At 35.1% G+C, this 20,237-nt stretch overlaps 1 protein-coding gene across 3 annotated transcripts in view; it reads right to left on the bottom strand.

Moving 5' to 3' along the window:
* The window catches only part of LOC131846178 (ecdysone-induced protein 74EF), a 276,899-nt gene that overhangs the window by 23,088 nt on the left and 233,574 nt on the right, over positions 1 to 20,237 (bottom strand). For all 3 annotated transcript variants that reach the window (XM_059195419.1, XM_059195420.1, XM_059195421.1), the window contains 2 exons: positions 17,379 to 17,504; positions 6,785 to 6,988 (listed from right to left, as the gene is read on the bottom strand). In XM_059195419.1, coding sequence (XP_059051402.1) covers positions 6,785 to 6,988; positions 17,379 to 17,504 — 330 coding nt within the window. The remainder of the gene's footprint in view (positions 1 to 6,784; positions 6,989 to 17,378; positions 17,505 to 20,237) is intronic.

Here is a 20,237-nt window from a genome sequence, read left to right as displayed (position 1 = left end):
CGATCTGTGGCAGGTTCAAAGAGTGTAGACGTGTCTTCGACTTTAAATACAACAAAAAACAGGAAGAGTGTGTCATCTTTGGTGTGATGTAAGTACTCGTTTCGGTTTGCGAATGTCAATATAACGTTCCAAAGCCCCGGCAGCGCGGGCGCAGCGAAAATAGTGGCCGACTATTAATACAAGGCGAGCGCTAGTGCTGCACTGCCCTTGAAACGGGCCGATCACCTCGCGCACACTCCTGCGCATACTCGCACACTCGCACAACGATCTGTTACAACGCACACATGCGCGTTATCGCGATGCAGCGCAGAATAGGCGCACCGATAATTTTAATTTCTATTTCATTCGCGAATGTCACATTGACGGTATCTCTGTTTGCAGTCGGTTATCTTGCAAAAACAGGCGCTGTACTGTCCGCACTCTGACGCAATTGAGGAGAACGCTCTTTAATAGGTCACTCATATGGTTTCTTGCACACATCTACTACTAAATTGGCATGAGTAGATTCAGTTACTTCTAAAGTAGCATTACCATATGCAGTTTTAACTGATCTTTGTAGTGCAAAAATGTAATATGAATAACCAATACTATTGCATTTTGTATAAAACGGATGCAGATAGACATCCGCGCGTACGCACGCCACCAAGCATTGCCAGCCACGGATCTGGTGGTCACGATTTCCAAGCTATGCGGCTTGATTGTACCGACCAAATGTATTAAATTTCATATTTTTATTGGCCGGAATCAATATTCTTTTTAGATGTATGCGAGACGCTTTTAGTTTTAACTTCTGGTTTCCGTTCTATCGCCCGCAGTCTCTATAATCGGCTCAAAGGTTTAAGCATATGATCCCCACTCAGAGTTGTATATATGTATGTGTATATATGTGTATTCACAATTTGGCAATTGCCAACATCCAGTCAAGGCCCGCTGTTAATTAATCCACCAATATCAAAGATAAGATTTAAGCAACAATCCATGAATCTTAACGTACATATTCGTTCGTTTCGTGATTGTGTCATTGTTAACTTCCCGTATACATGATATAATTATAAACCATTTTTAATTATAATTATAAACAATTTGTAATTAAACGTAAACAAAAAGAGCCGTGTGGCGATCACATCAAATTTTTCTTGGCTGATCCTGTATTTCGTAGAATGCAAGAAAATATTGAATATATTCAAAAGTGCTTATATTAAGTTTATTTAAAATAAAGATTATTTCTATTTCAATCGTGTAGAATGTATCTGAAAGACAGTTAATTGATAAAAGAACGTATTCATTGTTATTTAATTAAAGAATATTATTTGTTTAATTCTACTTTAGTGTTGTACACCGGAGGCAAGCAGCTCTGTTTCATAAATAAACCACGTCAGTATAAAAACTGGAAAAGTTTCTATTTCCCTAAAGTAGTAAAAACGAAATGCCAGACAATTCATCATTATATTGAGGAAAACGTTCTGAAGATACTAAAACAAAAATTTTACCAAATTTTCAGGAGACGATACTCTAATAGTAATATAATAAATACCGTTTAAATAATGTAGTATTATTTTTGATAATTACTGTCCAAGAAGCCAGTAAAATTACAGGCTTTGATGTCTTATTGTTCTTAGAAAATGTCAGTTTTCATTCACGAAATGCTAAATAAATTTCAGTATCTTGTGAATTATTCTGACATTTCATTGCATTGAATATCGGGTCAGTATAGGCTGAGTTCTTTTGCCTTGTACTAAGACAAAAAAAAACTAATTAAAAAAAATATATGTCAAACATTAGATTTAGGCTTTTATAATAACCGGTTTTCACCGCTGTTTTAGCATCAGTGCAGACGACTAATGTACATTAACACATCACGATGTAACACAAATGTTCACTAGAATACATGTCGAGGTACTATAAGCCATACAATCAGGTTTTGACTGCCCAATCCGAATAGGAAGGTCGAATGCGTTTCGCCAGCGTCTGACAATGGCGCGGTGCCGGTACCAACAGTTGCTCAATACACGTTTGCAACACCGAAATTTCGTGTGTGCCGTTACACCAACGGACGATTTAATACCACCTCCACTTATAGACATGCATCGACAACGCTAAAAACCATTCGATAAGCTCTTACGTTTCGCGGTTTTGATTCCGCGCCTTTGTTTACTAGCATATTTATTGATGAATGACGCAACAGATTAGTAAAGTTCATTTAAAGATGGCGGCCGTGTCATTCATGAACCGTTATCGGTTTGGCTGTATTTTTAACTCATTTGCCTTCTAAATTAGTCAAGTATTACAGTGTTAAAATTATACGTTTAATAACGTTCTTTTGTTAAGGCAGATATTTTTTTTATAAAACGCTGTTACTAACTGTCAGATGGAGCACAGAGTAAGTAGGTGTGTCTAGAAGCATGACATTTTGCCTAATACTGAAATATTAGTTTAAAAAAAGAAATGTTTCATTGAATTAATATTTGTTTGATAATTGCTATTAGTTTTGAGAAATATCATCGTGTACATGGATACTATACATATAAGTACATAAAGTGTTATTACAGTATTAAATGGATGAATTAATTACCAGAAAACTAATCGAATTTAGTACAAGAGATCATACAATAAACCTACCATTAAATAAAAGGAATTTATATTTTTATATGTAACTTATAATAAATTTTATTTTACGAAATTATAATTGCATTTTACTCAAAGATTAATTACAATTTTAATAGATATTATAATTAAATCTACTACTCATATGCATGCTATAATATTGAACGAATGACTAGAATTTATATTCCAAACCATCTATGCAAATATCCATTCAAATGGGAAGCATCCAGAATGTTCTAGTAGCTAAAACAAAGGGACGCCAGAACATTTACCATAGCATGTACCCACAGATTATAATGCAAAACAATCGAAAGTGGTCGCTTCGCATGCGTCGGGAATCGTTGGCGACGCGTCGTGCATCTACTCGCACGTACAGACGGCTCGATTTTTTGCATCTTTATATTAGGAGCACTGACCTTGCGCAATGTCAAATGGTTGAGGACGGTGCAGCTATGCCAACTGGTTCCGTTCGTCAGTCGTAGTCGTTTTAGTCTAGCAATAAACTACTCGCTATATTGCCACACAATACATACATATATATATAAACATTAGTACAGTATCTAGAATCTTCTAAACGTATCTATAGTAATATTATAATGAGATAGAGCGAATTTTGTTGTGAGAAAAGTGTGTATATTTACTTAAAAAGTATATATAGTAAATATACTCCGGAACAACACTGCTGAGAGAAATTATTGGACTGTTAGAACGAACATTTCAGTTCAATATACTGAAATGATGTATCATTTCAATATAACGTATATAACCTATATAGTATGTGACCTATCATCATTAGCTTCTTCCTTATCCCATTTATTTGTGGTTGGCGTAATATGTTTTTCTCTTCCATTCATCTCTGTTCGCAGTCATCGCGTTATTTACTTCCTTTCTTACCACATCATCTTTCTCTTTTTCGGCCTTCCTCTGCCCTTATAACCATCCACATTCATATGTAACACCTTATGTAACCTATATTAGGTAAATATATTCAAAACTTACGGTGGTCCATGAATTCTAAAAACGTTAGCTTTACGAGTTTATAATATAAGATGAACTCGCTTCCGTTATCTGTTCTCTTATATCTATTAAACTACGCAACGGATTTTAATGATGTTTTTAGCAATAGAATGATTCAAGAGGAATTTATATATGTACTACCTGTGCCCGCGACTTCGTCCACGTGGAATTTAACTTTATTTTTCTAAAATAAAAGTAGCCTAAGTTACTCCTTGTTACATCAGCTACCTGCCAATAAAAGTCCCGTCAAAATCGGTCCAGCCATTTCAGAGATTAGCCGGAACAAACAGAGAGACAGACAAAAATTGTAAAAAATGTTATTTTGGTGTATGTACCGTATTTATATTCATACGCATTTAGTAATAACGGTTATTTCAATATTACAAACAGACACTCCAATTTATATGTATAGATAGAAGAAATATTACAGAATTAAATTCTATATTCGATATTTTCATTCCTAACTTCATTGGTTGGTATGAATGGTATGAAATAGCCAGAATATTAATATAGGTTAGGTACGGATCGTGTTTTGTTTTCCGCAATGAGTAATAGGCGATTTCGCGCGCTTGTTTTTGTCTATGGTCTAGACGGCGCGTAAAAAAAAACGCAGTACAGCAAGTTCCCATGGATTTGATCATTGCTCCCGTTGGTCGAAGGGAATTTAAATAAAATTTATAAAAAACGCAATGCAATAAACAGATATGTTTTTAAAGCGGCGATCGTAAAGAATCCGCGAACGCGATACGTAGAGTGTTTTTATTTCAAAACAAATTGTTACAAATGCAGAGCTGATATATTAGTGAGATTTAAAAATTGTGCATTTAACAGCTCAATTTAAATTTGAGAAAGAAGGCCAATTGGCTGGTAGCCAAGATGCAGAAAACACGCCTCCGGAAGTGGACACTGCATGAATTTAGTTGACTTCCAATACTCGTACAGTGAGGCCAGAGGAATTATTACAATATTGTATATGAAAATCAATATTGATTTGTTTTCTTATTCTATTATGATAAAACTCTGCCAATTTATTGTTCGCTAGAGGGTATAGGCATAATACTTTTAATTTATACCAGATGGAACGATTTCACGATGTAATTTGAATAAATATGATCAAAATCTATTTTAGAGTGTATATATAAACATGTAACATATCATTAGGTTATATTAAGTTGTACTACAAGATCTTGTAAAACTTTATGACATTAAAAACACAAATAGCTTCATAAATACAGAGAAAGATGTGATCATATTTGACTAGCTGACCGGCGCAATTTGCGAAGACCAAGTATTACCATTATTTCACCACCTTATGCAGTATTTTTCATTTCAGCTCCGCTCTTATTAGTCGTAGCATAATATTATATAGCTTAAAGACTCGACAAATGGACAATTCGACACAAAAATAATTTTTCAATTCGAACTAGTAGTTCCTGAGATTAGCGTGTTCAAACAAACGAACAAACTCTTAAGCTTTATAATATTAGTATAGATAATGTAACTTTATAATGATATTAAAAGAAGAAAGAGCTTCATAAATAGAGAGGGATATGTTTATATTTGATATTGTAATATACCTCATATAAAGTACGCCTTATTAGCTTGCAATAGACAACGCATCGTACAAACAGATACATTGATTATTACGGCAATATTGCGAGTTGAATTTTAATGATCGCGCATTGTTGGTTGTAATACATTGTAATGAATTTACGGCCGTAATACCGAGATATCGCAAGTATTCCAATAATTCTGGCCTATTTATATGAAGTCATAATGTCAGAACCTGTTTTGCAAACGTTTGAGATATACGGTCTTTGCCCGCCTACACTGAGGAAATAGAGTTTTAAAAGTTGATATTACCCATATGGAGTACAATATTCAATATATTGCAGGCAAATTCAGTTGCTTCTAAATATGCAATTTAAAAAGGTTGTACATGTTTAATAAAAAAAAAATATTTTGTTCTATATTATGGTAAGTTGAAACACAATACCAAAACGTGGTAAGTTAACATTCGAAATATAAAATAATTCTAAATATAAAACATTTATTCATTGATTTTGTTGAAAATTTAAATTTCGAATAAACACTACGTATTCAATATGTCAGTGCAATTGTCATTGCCACGATTTTTTTTTCTTTATCTGGCTCCGGCTACTAACAATTTGTCCGACACTGAATTATTTAAAACTACATTGTTTTGTCTATGGTGGAAAGTACCAAGACGTTGCGACCGCGTTTTCCCGAATTCCCTACGTGTACGCACGTAAGGTGACCTTCCGGGTGCGTTCACCGGGTCACCTACAACGACCGTCTCAAACAATGCGGTGCTATTATTCTATTTATAATATCAGTCTTTATTTTTCTTCGTATATGTGTGTGTCTAATTCTCCTGTCATCCCATACGAACATGCATTCATAACTTTCATTTATCTTATCAGTCAAGGCTGTATGTAATAAAGAAAAACTAATAATGTGAAAAAAAAATTAGGAATACTAAATTCAAATTCAAAATTTCTTCATTCATGTATTCAGTAGGTCTACAGACTCTATATGTCAAGAGACATACATATAGACACGGTAATAATAATAATAAGACATTAGTCACAATATTCTTCGCGATTTCACTAGCGTGAAATTTATAGCCTATGTGTTATTCTGATGTATAAGCTATATTACTGTAAAATTTCATCAAACTCCGTTCAGTAGTTTTTGTGTGAAAGAGTAGCAAACATTCATACTCACAAACTTTGGTTTATAGTATTATATTAAGACTAGCTTTTGCCCGCGGCTTCGCTCGCGTTATTTTATCTTCTTAGGGGTGTAATTTATCAAAATCCTTTCTTAGGGGATGCCTACGTCATAGTAGCTTTATGCATGCAAAGTCTCAGCCCGATCGGTTTAAAATTGATAAAAAGTTTCATACAAACTTTCATCCCCTATTTTATCCCCTTGGAAGTAGAATTAATCAAAATCCTTTCTTAGCGGATGCCTACGTTATAACATCTACCTGCATGTCAAATTTCAGCCCGATCCGTCCAGTGGTTTGGGCTGTGCGTTGATAGATCACTATGTCAGTCACCTTTGAGTTATATACATATATAGATTTTAATTGTATGGTATGCTAATGGAATTGCTGATAATAAATGCTGGTACTCACCAGGTGGCCTGGGGTGCGCGGCGGCGTGGTGCTGCAGCGTGCTGGCTATCTGGTGGTGCTGGTAGAAGGGCAGGAAAGGGGTGTGGAAGGGCGCGGGCGGCGGGGGCTGCAACCTCGCCTTCAGCTCCTCGGCCGACCCCGCGCCTGATGACGACGACTCAACATCGGACACGCCGCTGTCAGCCGGCGAGGGGGGGAGGGAACCTGGACCAAAACAAGAAAAAACATTACTTATTATACAAACAAAGCTATAATAACTATATTAAAAAACTTTTGTTATTTATGCTGAAAAAAAAATCACAAGTGACAACCGAGTTTGTGGATCTCCTGATGGTAAGTTATTACGGTCGCCCATGAGTATCCGTACATCAGGGGAATTGCAAGTGCATTGCCGGCCTTTTAAAAAGGAATAACTCTTCTCTTGAAAGTTTCAATATCGTATCGGTTCGGAAATACCATTGCTGGAAGGTGTTTCCCAATGTGGTTGTGCGTGATAAAAAGATTATAGATTTTGTATAAAAAAAAATTGTTTCGACAGTGTTTCAACCTCGATGATAACGGCAATTTTTTTTAGCATAATCATATCTTGTTAGAGCTTAAAATTTTTTTTTATAATTTTACATCATGTTACATTTAATATATATTTCTAGATTTATAATTGAATTAACCAAACAATTTTATTTAATACTAGCTGTACCTGCGGCTTCCTACGCGTGGAATTTAACAAAAAACTTAATTGGTTAAATTTTTCTAAAATAAAAGTAGCCTAAGTTACTCTTTATTACACCAGCTACTTGCCAATAAAAGTGCCGTCAAAATCGGTCCAGCCATTTCAGAGATAGCCGGAACAGACAGACAGACAAAAATTGTAAAAAAACGTTATTTTGGTTTATGTACCGTATTTATAGTAGAGCAACACACAAGTTTCTTGCTTATTCTTCTTGTGATGAATCTGCATTCCGAATAAGCGGCAGAATAAAAAAACTTGACTATTCAAAAGTGCTTATATTAAATTTATTTGAATAAAGATTATTTCTATTTCTTTCTATTTCTATATTCATATGCATGTAGTAAAAAACTGTTATTTCAGTATTACAAACAGACACTCCAATTTTATTTATATATGTATAGATTATTTTAAATCATGTATTGTAATAATAATTTTAAATATAATAATGTAATATAAATATTATTGTAATATTTTACACGCCGGAAATGGCAGGTCATGTTTGAAACTATTGTTATTTTAAGACCATTATGTACACATGTTCCAGTAAATAAGTTGAATTGATTTGAACATACCCAAGTTTATTACTATATTAAGTCTATGTATATATATATTGAGTTAGTATCTTCTTGAACTATTTTGCTACATTTTCAGCCCACCGTTGAACCCGTTTTTGTAATGGAGCGGGATCTATTATGTTTTCTAACGGCCTCTTGCATAATATATTCGCATGCAACCCTGCAGATGCAGTGATTAATCTTCACCGTGTTCCAGACCCAACGGTCAGTCTGACCAAGGGTCCGGTGAGATTAACCGTTAGAGGCAAATCCTAAGATGCACTTGCATTCAACCTGTTTACGTATGTGAGAATATGCATGGCACGGCTACTATGCGATTGTTATGCAAAAACTGCATGGTGTTATCTAAATTTATGATTATGCAGATTTTTGTTTCCAGAACACCATAGGGTTGCATTTTTTTGCATGCTAATGTGTTTATGGTTTTTTGAATACATGGTACTTGTATGTAAATTCAGGTGAAATCTATTATAGTGTTGATTTTATTAAATTACATGTTTTATTTACCGTAACGCGCGCAAAGAAACCAAAATGTGTCATTTGTAATGAGGTCTCGAAAATAAAGCTGTACAGCCAAACTTTCTCATGTCCGGCCCTTGCAATAAAAAAGTTTGACGAATAACGGTTGTTCGGTATTTAAATAATATAATCAACATGAGCCATACAACTAGGAGGCAAGAAAGAAAGCTGTTTATTCATACATTTCCTCGTCCATTGAAACTATGACTAGTATTAAAATGACCATTTGACCGGTGTGAGCCATAATGCGCTGTCCACACCCCTTTGTCGGCATTGTTAACCCTTCAGTGTCGGACAATGAGTATGGGAACCGGGAAGCGCTGCCGGTCAGTTTGACCATTTAAATTGAGAATGGTATAACGTTACGTGTTTGGACATAATAAAAAGCAAATCAAATTGAACGCCCAAATTTCGACGGTGACTGTGTAGAATGGTTATAAAATATTCGTATTTCAATTCAGTGGTTGCAAATTTTTTACAAGTTTTATATTACATTTTTAGTGTCAAAGTATTTTGTTTTAGGGTTTATTAACGCTACATTTCTTTGCATATTAATGTTCCCAAGCCGACGATGTTATATAAAAGTTTGTCACCCCAGTTCCAGGTCGGCAGCGATGGGAGCTACTCTATTTCGGACACACGAAGTGACCAACCGGCAGGAACACGGAATTCAACCCTATTGTGTCAACCCTTTCATCTCGCGTATCAAAATAATAATAAATTAACTATAAATAATGACCGCTACGGGTTCCTATGACACGAGGGTCCCAAAATCAGGTCTACCGGTCAACGAGGAATGCGGTCCCATTAGTAAAATATCACAATGAGGAACAAAGGTGCGACGGACCCTTCCTTAATCGGACCATCTTTATGGAGTGACCACTGTCCATCCGCTTTGTGTCCCGATCGGCGTTAGACCATAATCCTTGCGAATAAAGAGTTAGAATTCGCGATTTTTTGCATATGAATACGAGAAAGATTCAGCGCAGGTAAATGTTATATAATCGCTGTTGTCATACGAGTAAGTATTGGATTATACAGTTTATGGCAGAGTTACACGTGCAAGATGGCTCGTTTGGAGAGTATTTTTAATTAATTATTTCAAAGCTTATAGTTCACTGATTAAATATTATTTATATCTCTTACGGGATAAAAAGAAATGACCGAGTACCAGACTCTCTATACATACAGTTGCATACCTTTCTTGCTTTATAAAAGTACTTCACCTGTCTTATGTTTATCAGTAAACGAAAACGTGAATTTTACGTCGGACTGTTTTATGACCTCGGTGGTCTAGCGGTCTAGCATACCGCTTTATGACCGATTGTCGCGGGTACGATTCCTCGCACGGCACAAACATTTGTATTCATGAGTATGATTGTTTGTATCGGTCTAGGTGTCTTCTATGTATAATATGTGTGTATTTACAGTTATCTAGTCCCTATAATACAAGCTTTAGCTAGCTTAACTTGGGTCTAGATGGCGCTGTGTGAATTGTCCTGAGATTACTATATTACTGTACCCGATTTACTTGATGATTGTAAAATATTTTTCTGATAAATCATTAACAATATAAAATATAAGTATTATATTTGTGCAGAGTGCTTCGTATGATCCACATTTTATTATTAAATTCAAGTAAGTAGTAACATCATTCAAGATGTCCATCCGTTTGATGATAAAAACGCGCGATCCCACAGTATATCTTTTGATGGCCCCTTTACTTAGCTCCCTTTGTCACTCGTTTCCTTTAAGATGTTAATTCTACTTAGGATTGTATGTAATTTAGATGCCACGTCGGTCAGCTTCTGGTATATGACTTGGGTATATACAATGCGGTTTTCGATCGCCATTGTTAACAATATCGTGTGTCAATAAATGGGAAAAGATATCTAAGCTAGGGGCCAGTATATAGGCGGCCATAATTACCCCTCATATTTGATTGCAAATCGAATCCAAACACAATAAGCGGATCCAACAATGGCTTGCATTTGCACCCACGCGTGACATTCTAATTTCAAAGTGTCAATAGCTCCGGAAAGCCGCCTGGTCGAGTTCAAAAGATGAAAAGGATGCAGCTATACACGGGAGGGAGATGAGGGTACAGATTAGCGTCTATTGTGATGGATGACGCAGCAATTTCGCAGTGCAAGGTGCAATGCAATGCAACCCATTTTTGCATAGAAATATAGGTTTTTGGGTGAAATGTGCGATAGCGCAATGTGTGCAACCATCTGCGTTCAACAATTGTTTGTTTAGGATGTTGCATGTTTATTTGTCAGCTGAGGGTCTCGCTGACCTGCCACGGTGGTTGCAAGGGTTATACTTGGCTAGAATTTCGCCGACGTTTTTATAAAGTTTTGTATTGAACGATTTTCGGTGACTGTGCGTTGCTTAAGGCTCATTTAATTCAGGGAATTGTAGCGTCAGTTATTGTTACTTATAGATATGTGTGGTTAATTATAAAATTTGTTATATATACACTTTTTATTAATATATAGTAAAATTACAATTTTACAATGATTTACAATGCACAATGAATCAAAACATTCTCTCTACCTTTATAATGTCTAAGAGTGTAATCTATAGTTTACCAGAACTAAGAAAGATATCCTTTTTCTCAACTCGAAATCATTCCGAACTGACGGTAGATTTGACATATCATAAGAGTCTGTAATAGACCTACACGAATAAAGATATTTTAAATTTGAATAGCCATTCAATAAAAAAAATCAGTCTGTATTTTAACACAAATATAGATTTGTATATCACTCATAAAGCTGTGTAACTTAATAATATTTCTCTAGTTTAAACACTATGATTTCATTTCAAACACATTTTCATTGTTTGTCGCCACAGGAGTTAGTTCACACTGTGATCACGTATACAAACAATACAAGAGAAATCCCGCAATAAAATCGCTGTAAGATTAAAACAAACGTCACTGCACCACTGTCAAAATGACGTAACTTGACACTGTCATTTTGACAGCTTGAGTAATGTGTACAGTGCAAACAACACCCTTTCATTAGGGTTATTGAGAATTGTCAGCGTGTCAAATGATTGGGTTTAACATAATCCACCCTGATGCTGCAATATTAATACTATTACAGAGTTGCACATTTCGGGGTCAGCGCGATCCGCAACGCCCGGGCGGACATCTGCGCAAACTTGGCACGAAAGGGGTTGATGAGAGTGAAAGTTGAGGGGTAGCGGCGAGAGTGAAAATACACGTGTTGTTGCAAACTTAGTAGGTACATATTTCATTTTGTCTAAGTTCTTAGTTATTACTGTTTTATATTTGTTTGTGAAATACAGGTTCAGGCGTTGTACCAATCGAAAGGCAGTCAGTATTAGTGAAACTAAACAAGATTGTCTGTCTGTTTGTTGCAATTATAAGAACAAAGGATTGAATGGAACTTAAGGAATTTTGACGATACTGTGATCATTAGATATAGGCTATCTTTCAGCCAATATCGAGGTAACAACTAGTATTATAATTGAGAAACCATTTTTTTTTTAATCTTACTAATTGTCGTAAAATTTCGCCTATATATAGTATTCAGAAGGTAGAAGGACTTACGCTATTTTATCCAGTTTAATACCCGAACAGACGTACAAAGTAACGGATAGAAGATACTACTGAAATTATATAATATAAAATTTATATGAAATGTCACTTCGGATAGAAACAGAAACATCCATTTACAAACACAACAATATGCGTACGTTGTTATTACGCAATGTATTGCCAGTGAGTGGGTGCGTTGAGTTAGAGGGGTGTTTCTGTGCGTGTGTGCGCGGGGGCGCGTGGTCGCGGCGGTGGGGGCGAGTCGGGCCCCGGCGCGCTCTTGACATTGGCCGGATCAGCTGACTGCTATCGATTGCGGGACTTCCTCTTTGCTATATGAATTTTTCATAGCATTGTTCGGTTGTTATGACGGCTGGTTTGGCCGATTGGATTGTACACTCTCTGCAGTTTATGCGGGTAGATCTTTTGGAAGATACGCCCTGTACTGCGCTAATGTTTACCCGCGACAATATTTAATAATAATAATAATAATGGTTGTCTGCGTGAAAGGGTTAAGATACACAAAACTAAACTTAATCATTTGATAAGACATCAAAAGGTAGCAAACATAAAAACAGTTGTATTTTTATGAGAAACATCAGAAATTAAAACCGGTTTTAGAATTCATAAATAAACCTATTTTATATAATTAAAGTGAAAACATCGCTTTAAAAAAAAGATTTCAAAGATTACATACAAATGCATGGTAAAGTTCATACTCAGATAAGTCATCGAGAGGTAAGAAACATGAAGACAATCTCACATTTATGAGAATTAATACCGGTTTTGATATACACAAATATAATATAAATAAATTTATTTGGGTAACCATATGAAATGGGTTAATCATTTCAAATGATTACCCGATATTTATTTATTAGTTAATTTACTTTTAAACTTAGAGCCCCGATTCTCGACTGATCAGTCTACGCTGCACGAAGTAGTAATATAATTTTTTATTTGCAATAAATGTACATTATCTAAAACTGTTCCAAATTCGAATGTATGATATCAGTAATTATTTAAATATAGTCCTTATTTGACGACCTCAGTGGTCTAGCGGTCTAGTACACCGCTTTACGACCGATGGTCGCGGGTTCGATTCCTCGCACGGCACAAATATTTGTATTCATGAGTATGATTGTTTGTATCGGTCTGGGTGTTTTCTACGTATAATATGTATTTATTTACAAAAAAAATCTATATATGTATCAGTTATCTAGTACCCATAACACAAGCTTTAGCTAGCTTAAATTGGGTCTAGATGGCGCTGTGTGAATTGTCCTGAGATTACTATATTGCTGTATTATTTTGCACAATAACGGTTTCTTACTTACTTGTTTGGTTAACCCTTAAGATAAAAGTATATAAAAAGACTATATTATATATGTATTAAAATACATGCGGTAAGCAGAGACTTTATAAGAGCTCTGTCTGAAGCTAACGTGTAATATTCAGGAGCAAAGTGGGTAGTTATGTAATATGTATGTAGGTACTACGTGATCCCTATATATATTAGGATTTGTAAGGGTGGGTGCATATCGGACGATCTGAACACCTGAGTATCTGAGGAATCCTATGTGATGTATATAATTCAAATTTAATTAAATGTAAAGTAATGTTTTAAGGAGAAATTATAGGATACGAGATATCTTTCATTTGGAATGGTTACGCATGAGTGTTACATGATAACGTGATATACGTAATACTGTTCATATACTCGAATATAGGCTATGGTTACCGCTCAACACGAGGTGAGCTATCAGCTTATTTGCATTTCAGCTTACATAAGAAATAAAGAGTTTTTTAATTGTAATAAAATAATAGATAATTTTTTTAAATTATTACCTCTATAGATAACACTACTAACGACATCCATAGACTGTATTATATTTATAAAAAAATTAAAATAGTTGTACCACTAATAAATAAGATAGTCCTAAGTTTTTGATCAGCTCAATTTCATTGCAGTTCTTTTAAATTTGTCCAATATATATAAAACTGAAGAGTTTGGTAGAGCAGCAATGGAAACGCGCCCTATCACGAAGGTCATATGACGTGTGACGGAATATAAACATATAAAACAGAATAGAAAAATTCTTTATTGAAATATTTTTTTTAAATCTACCATTCATCACAAGAAGGACGGACAAGAAACGCGTGTTACTTTTTGAATAATTGTTATATGTAAATTATTATTATTTAGTTTTTAGTGTTGCTATGCCTTTTTTATTTCTCTAGACGATTCCTGCGTCATTTACCACTTTCTACCTTCTCTCCTCTACCCAAAGGTTGTCTGGAAGAGATTGCTTACGCGATGAGACCGCCTTTTGTGCCTTATTACTTATTATGTAGTTTGTAATATACTTCTGGTGCAATAAAGAGGAAATAAATAGATATAACTTTACATTTTTAGGATAAAATCTTCGAATAAAAACGCATAGGTGACACTTTCATTAGATAGGTCATTAGCTTGTTGTACCAGTTACGTAAAAAATATATAATTAATAACACGTTTATTGAATTTTTTATCAGCGCACGATTGGACATTAAATGTCGACATTTGGCATTAAAACGCGCCCACATTGTCGTAGTGTTGCTTTGAATAACTTATTAAAATATACTATATTGTTATTTATATGGTCTATGGCTGAATATTTATATCCTAATTTAGAGATTTAAGATTAAAGATTTGATAGCTTGATAAAAATATTTATGGAGACTCCGTAGTTTTTTTGTTCAAGTGAGGAAATGATTGTTATGTCAAGTTTTTTACGTGAATAGTGGAGTAGTGTTCGAATAAACATTTTGATTTTTTACACGTTCATTTTAATTCCATGATATTAAATTATTTATTTTTGTCATTAAAATATTGTAGATACAACTCATATCTCATCCTGTATGCATCATGAGAGGTCACGAGTAGGGTTACCGTTTTGAAATGTGGAAAGTCATGACAAAACCCTTTCCTTTTAATCATAATAAATAAATGCATAACGGGTTTTTTACGAGGATACTAAACAATTAATTTGCACGTTCATTCCAAATTTTTCCATTATAGTGAAAAAGGCGGATAAATAAAAAAACACGACTAATTCCCGGCTTATCTGGACGTACTCGGACAGGTGAGTGGCATTTTATCGCAGACGTATGATTTTATTTATATGTTACTTTCTACCCGCTACTTCGTCCGCCTGCTGCTCTATGACCAGCGTATGGGATGAAGATTACACTGTGGCCTTATCTGTTATAAGAGTATAGTAACAATTTTTTTAACAAAAGAAATATAAATAACTCCTAACTGGTTAGGGTTTTAACTTTACTATATATTATATAAGTCGTGTGAATCCGCTAAAAAGACCAACAAACTCACTTAAGTATGTATATATAGCCAAGAAAATATATTTTTCAATATTGAACCGTTATTTTGTACTGAAGTTTAAAATGGCCAGTATGAAGCATGCCGAAGGGACGGCTCCCGGCGGAAATTACTCAACTTGGGGCCAGGGCATTTGCGCAAACACTGTAGCCACGTAGTCAGCCCTGCCACCCCGCGCTGCGCCCTTCCTACTTACAACTACCCACCTAATTTCCGCTTTTACCAATGTATTCGGATACCACAAAGAGCAAAGAATTCACAATTGTATCTCTTTGAAGGTAACAATTCATAATTTATTTACATCAGTCTATAATCTATGAAGTTTTCGTTCTAATGCCGACAATTGATGTTGGGTAATGTTAGGTTAAAAATTACGTGTACCTATTGTAGGCTGAAATTCAAGCTTAAAATATAAATGAGGTCTGTCTGTTACCTGTTCAGGACATGATGCTGAATGAATCTTAATAAAATTTTCATTCAAAGATAGAATGTTACACGACAATAAACGTGCTACATGTAATCAAAAAAAGCAGACGAATTTGCGATCGAGGAATGTATAAATATTTTTATGTACTAAAGTTTTGGAAATATAATTTAAATTAAACTGTACGACATACAATACCTACGCACGATAAATAATATTAGATACATCACGATACGGTTGGCAACACTCCTTGAGTGAGTGCTCTGTGCAGCTCTATTGTCTTTTGTGATCTGTGACTATAAAAACCTTTGAACGTGTAATTCTTTATAAATAATTAAATTACATAAAATATTTAATTTTCATTGTTTACTTATGAAAGATTATGCTTAAAATATGATTATGTGATGTACTATTGATGATTATTAACCAGTGATTCCAGTGCCGCAAAAAAAAAAACTAAAGCTACCTATGAACGTGACAAATAACAATTTGTAATACTTCATTTGATTGGTCGGTTCGCATGCTATTCTAGCCAGATTTTTGTTTACGACTACATCGTGTACTTGGTCTAGACTGATTCTATTTTTGGCCGCTTTCAAATTGGGTCTATTCAGAACTGGAATATAGGTAACGATGTAGAAATATGTGAGCACGATTCTAAAAGCAATTCGGCATTATATCACAGTAAAATGTGATATGATCGCACTATATATTCCTTTATTAGGTTGAATTTCGTGTAGATACAGGATCTTTTTATTTTTTTCAGCTATTTCTAGGTGCTTTCATAGGGTTGTCACCTTTACAACATATTTACTATATTAAAGATAAAAATGACGAATATATTATTATAAAAATTTATTATTATTATTATTAAAAGTAATCGATAATAATCAGAGGCATTCTCCTTGTTTATAATGAGTATTTGTACGCTGGAAATAGCAGAATATGACGAAACATATATTATATATAATTAACACTATTGTACATACCATATTCTGACAAATAAATATTTTATTATTATTCGTTTGCATTTATTTACAACAACATTTATTTAAAAGGGCAACACGCAAGTTTCTACTACGTTCTTTTTGTGACGAGACAGATTTCCGAATCAGCGGTCGATTAAAAAAAAAGTAATATTCAAAAGTGTTTAAATTTATTTAATTAAGAAACTTTTTATTCTATTTAATACTTGTTTAAAATTAAATTCATTGAATTAAAAATAATAGAGTTGAAATTTGTATAGGAAATGAAATTAAACCAAAAAAATAATGAATTGGAATGAAACGAATGAAATGTTTATTTGCATTCCTTATGTTATGTGCACCATAGATATGACAATAAAATGTTTTCCTTTATACGCTGTATGTATGTCTGTAAGGAAAGATATGCTGACCTGTGTTGGGTGCGGTGTAGAGATGGTGACGAGCTGCAGGCGCCGGCGCCAGCAGCCCATGCAGCAGCGCCTGGCCGAGCGAGCCGCGAGCACCTAGCCGTAGTCCAGCGGGCTCACCGCCGTCCACTGCAACAAACAGACATCTTATTAAGTATATATAATAAATCATAATAAATACTGGTAGCCCAATGGTATAAATTCGATTATAATTAATTTAAACCATAAGTTTGAATATTAGAGAATAGAATAGAATAATAGAGAAAAACATATTACTCCGACCCCAAATAAATGGGATAAAGAAGAAGCAGATTTGAAAATTAATAATTATGGTTCTATGGTCTGTGTGTCAAAAACATGGTAGTGCATATGTATTTTTACTATAATATATTATTTTTCTTAGCTATTTATTAATCTACTGTTGAAAAATAATTAACAATAGAAGTTTTTAAATTATGCCGCAACCAATTTTCAAGTGACACCCCTAGTATTTCATCCCTTAATAAGTATTTTTTTTATCAGCAGATCACTGTGCATTTTTAAATAATAAACTATAATCTACTCTATTGAAATACGCTTTAAACGTCCACATTTCTCTGAAGTCAGCAGACAGCTATAATCTTGATCAGTGAAATTTGAAATCTTCAGGACCAAAGGCTAACTTCGATACCTAGACGTTTATCAAATTCCTTTACACTAGTTACAGATTACGTTTAAACTTCAAGTGTTCAAGACAGGCCACTATTCCGGCCATTATCCTATGTACCGAGTCGTCTGAGGCCTTTGTAATAATTAGGCCTTTGTAGAGACAGGTACGCGGGTCGGACATTCGCTGTGGCTTTCCCTTAGGGCTCCTAGCCCTCTGTTACCTTGAAACATCTAGTAATAGCTAATACCTACGGACTGTAATAACATTTCCAAAAAGGTTCATGAGATATATTAAAAATAATGTGCCTGAGGAAGAATTTGTACAAAATTGTCCAACGTATCACCTATTTTTGCGAGCAGCAGTTTGCTCATTGTCTTCTGATTTAAAGAGTAAGTAATCGTAGTGGAATTACAGAGTATAGAGGCAGGTTGAAGCAAACATCATGAATGGCAACACACGAGGAGTCCGGGAACAATATATTTTGTGCTGTCTGTGTGTAATGATGATCTCTTAATATTGCGTAGGATCTCAGCTGATATGCCATGTGCATTAGTTTTGTCTTCCTTATTTGGTATGCTTGGGAATAAATTCCTAGAGTCGAGCCTGCACTCGTGCAAATTTCATTAAATAGTACCTAAGCTGGAGTCGATTTACCGGCAGATCGATAATGTATAATTTATAATCTTAATACACTCGAGCCAGACGCTTCCGTGCTCTGACCTTGGAGCCACCCGCACCCCCCTGAATTATTCAGAGCCACCTGTTGTCTCCCTCTGACGCGGGCTGGACTGCGCATGTTTGACGCATAGAAAGAGATGGAGGTTTTCCCATCGCATTCCTGGTCGAAATGTCTAGACGGTGAACTTTTTACTGCTCGGAACACATGTGAGAGTATATCGTCTGATAGCTACTATCACGAGACCTTATGTAAATTACTTTCGTTTTTCGAGATTACAGCGAGGTGCACGCGACCGTACCTCACCGGGGCAAGGAGTTCAGGTCGATCTGATCGTTAGAATGCTCGCTCAGACCGCAAAGTCGTAATATCCGTGGGGAATACGGAGCGGTGGATTTTGAGTTGCCCTTACATTTGTTGTCAGTTTGATGTCTTGAAATATGTTCTCTTCATGTAAACGGAATGCTTAAGTAGGACGATGGAAAATAAAAGCTTTTTGCTGTTCTGTTTAATGAATAAGTCGCGATAACTTCAGGGAGTTGTAGTTTTAGTTTTCTGTGGATGATGATGCTATAGTGGTTTAATATGCGCTAATTAGCACATTGGCAGAGTATTATTAAAGTCTGAAGGTAATCCTAGTAATTTAACTAGAATCGTTTCAAGGGATCGTTTAGGGACAATTAGTCAAGTTGTACATGGTTACTCCACTTTTTTATTCAGCTACCCCATTACGCTGAAGTCTTTTGTAAGTGCTTGCATTGAGAATTTAAAAGAAATTGCCTGTATCGGAGAACAACAATTCTTTCATCTAGAGGATTAGGTGTGTAGAGAAATGGGAGCCAGGGTGGATTAGGTACAATCTGTGCTTCACCGAAGATGACTTTAGGTGTAATGCATACATGCAACACTTTGAGGAATCTGACAAATCTTTGAATATCATTACAGAGTATAAAACACAATCGCTGGCGCTGTCTCTTCGTCCCAATGTATGCTTAAATCTTTAAAACTAAGCAATTTTTTTTTAATAGATAGAGTGATTCTAGAGGAAGATTTAGATTTATAATACGAGTACACCCGTGCGAAGCCGGGGCGAGTAGCTAGTAACTGTATCATTAATTATGTCATCTTGTCTTTTACTAGAAGTTAGTTCCAGAGTTGCTTCGACACTTGACTAGGCCTGATAGGTCCAAGGCTAGGAAACTGTATTTCGAAATTCTAACTTATTTTTGTTTTGCGTGGTGATTTAAAAACTCGATGTAAATGTGTAGCAATGTGGGGATTGTTAGTAATGTGGTCTGTTGACCCCATTGCTAATGTACCTTCACACGGTTCCTATCGGAAACCATCATGATAAATTTGTCACGATGGGTTATCTGATATGTTCTTGTCATCGTCCTCCACTGGTGCCCCGCCAGCGTAAAGCATTAGCGCAAATGGGTCTATGCCATTGTAATCCATTGTATGACAAGTAGAGGTTTGGTCATTATAGAAAGTACTAAAGAAAGTCTGTATCTATCAGTAGATATATACAGATGAT

Source organism: Achroia grisella, unplaced genomic scaffold, assembly GCF_030625045.1.
Source record: "Achroia grisella isolate CSIRO2021 unplaced genomic scaffold, CSIRO_AGI_Agris_v1 utg503, whole genome shotgun sequence".
In the NCBI taxonomy this organism is placed as follows: domain Eukaryota; kingdom Metazoa; phylum Arthropoda; class Insecta; order Lepidoptera; family Pyralidae; genus Achroia; species Achroia grisella.
Note: the sequence above shows the minus strand (reverse complement) of the source record. Positions and strands in the feature narration are given on the sequence as shown.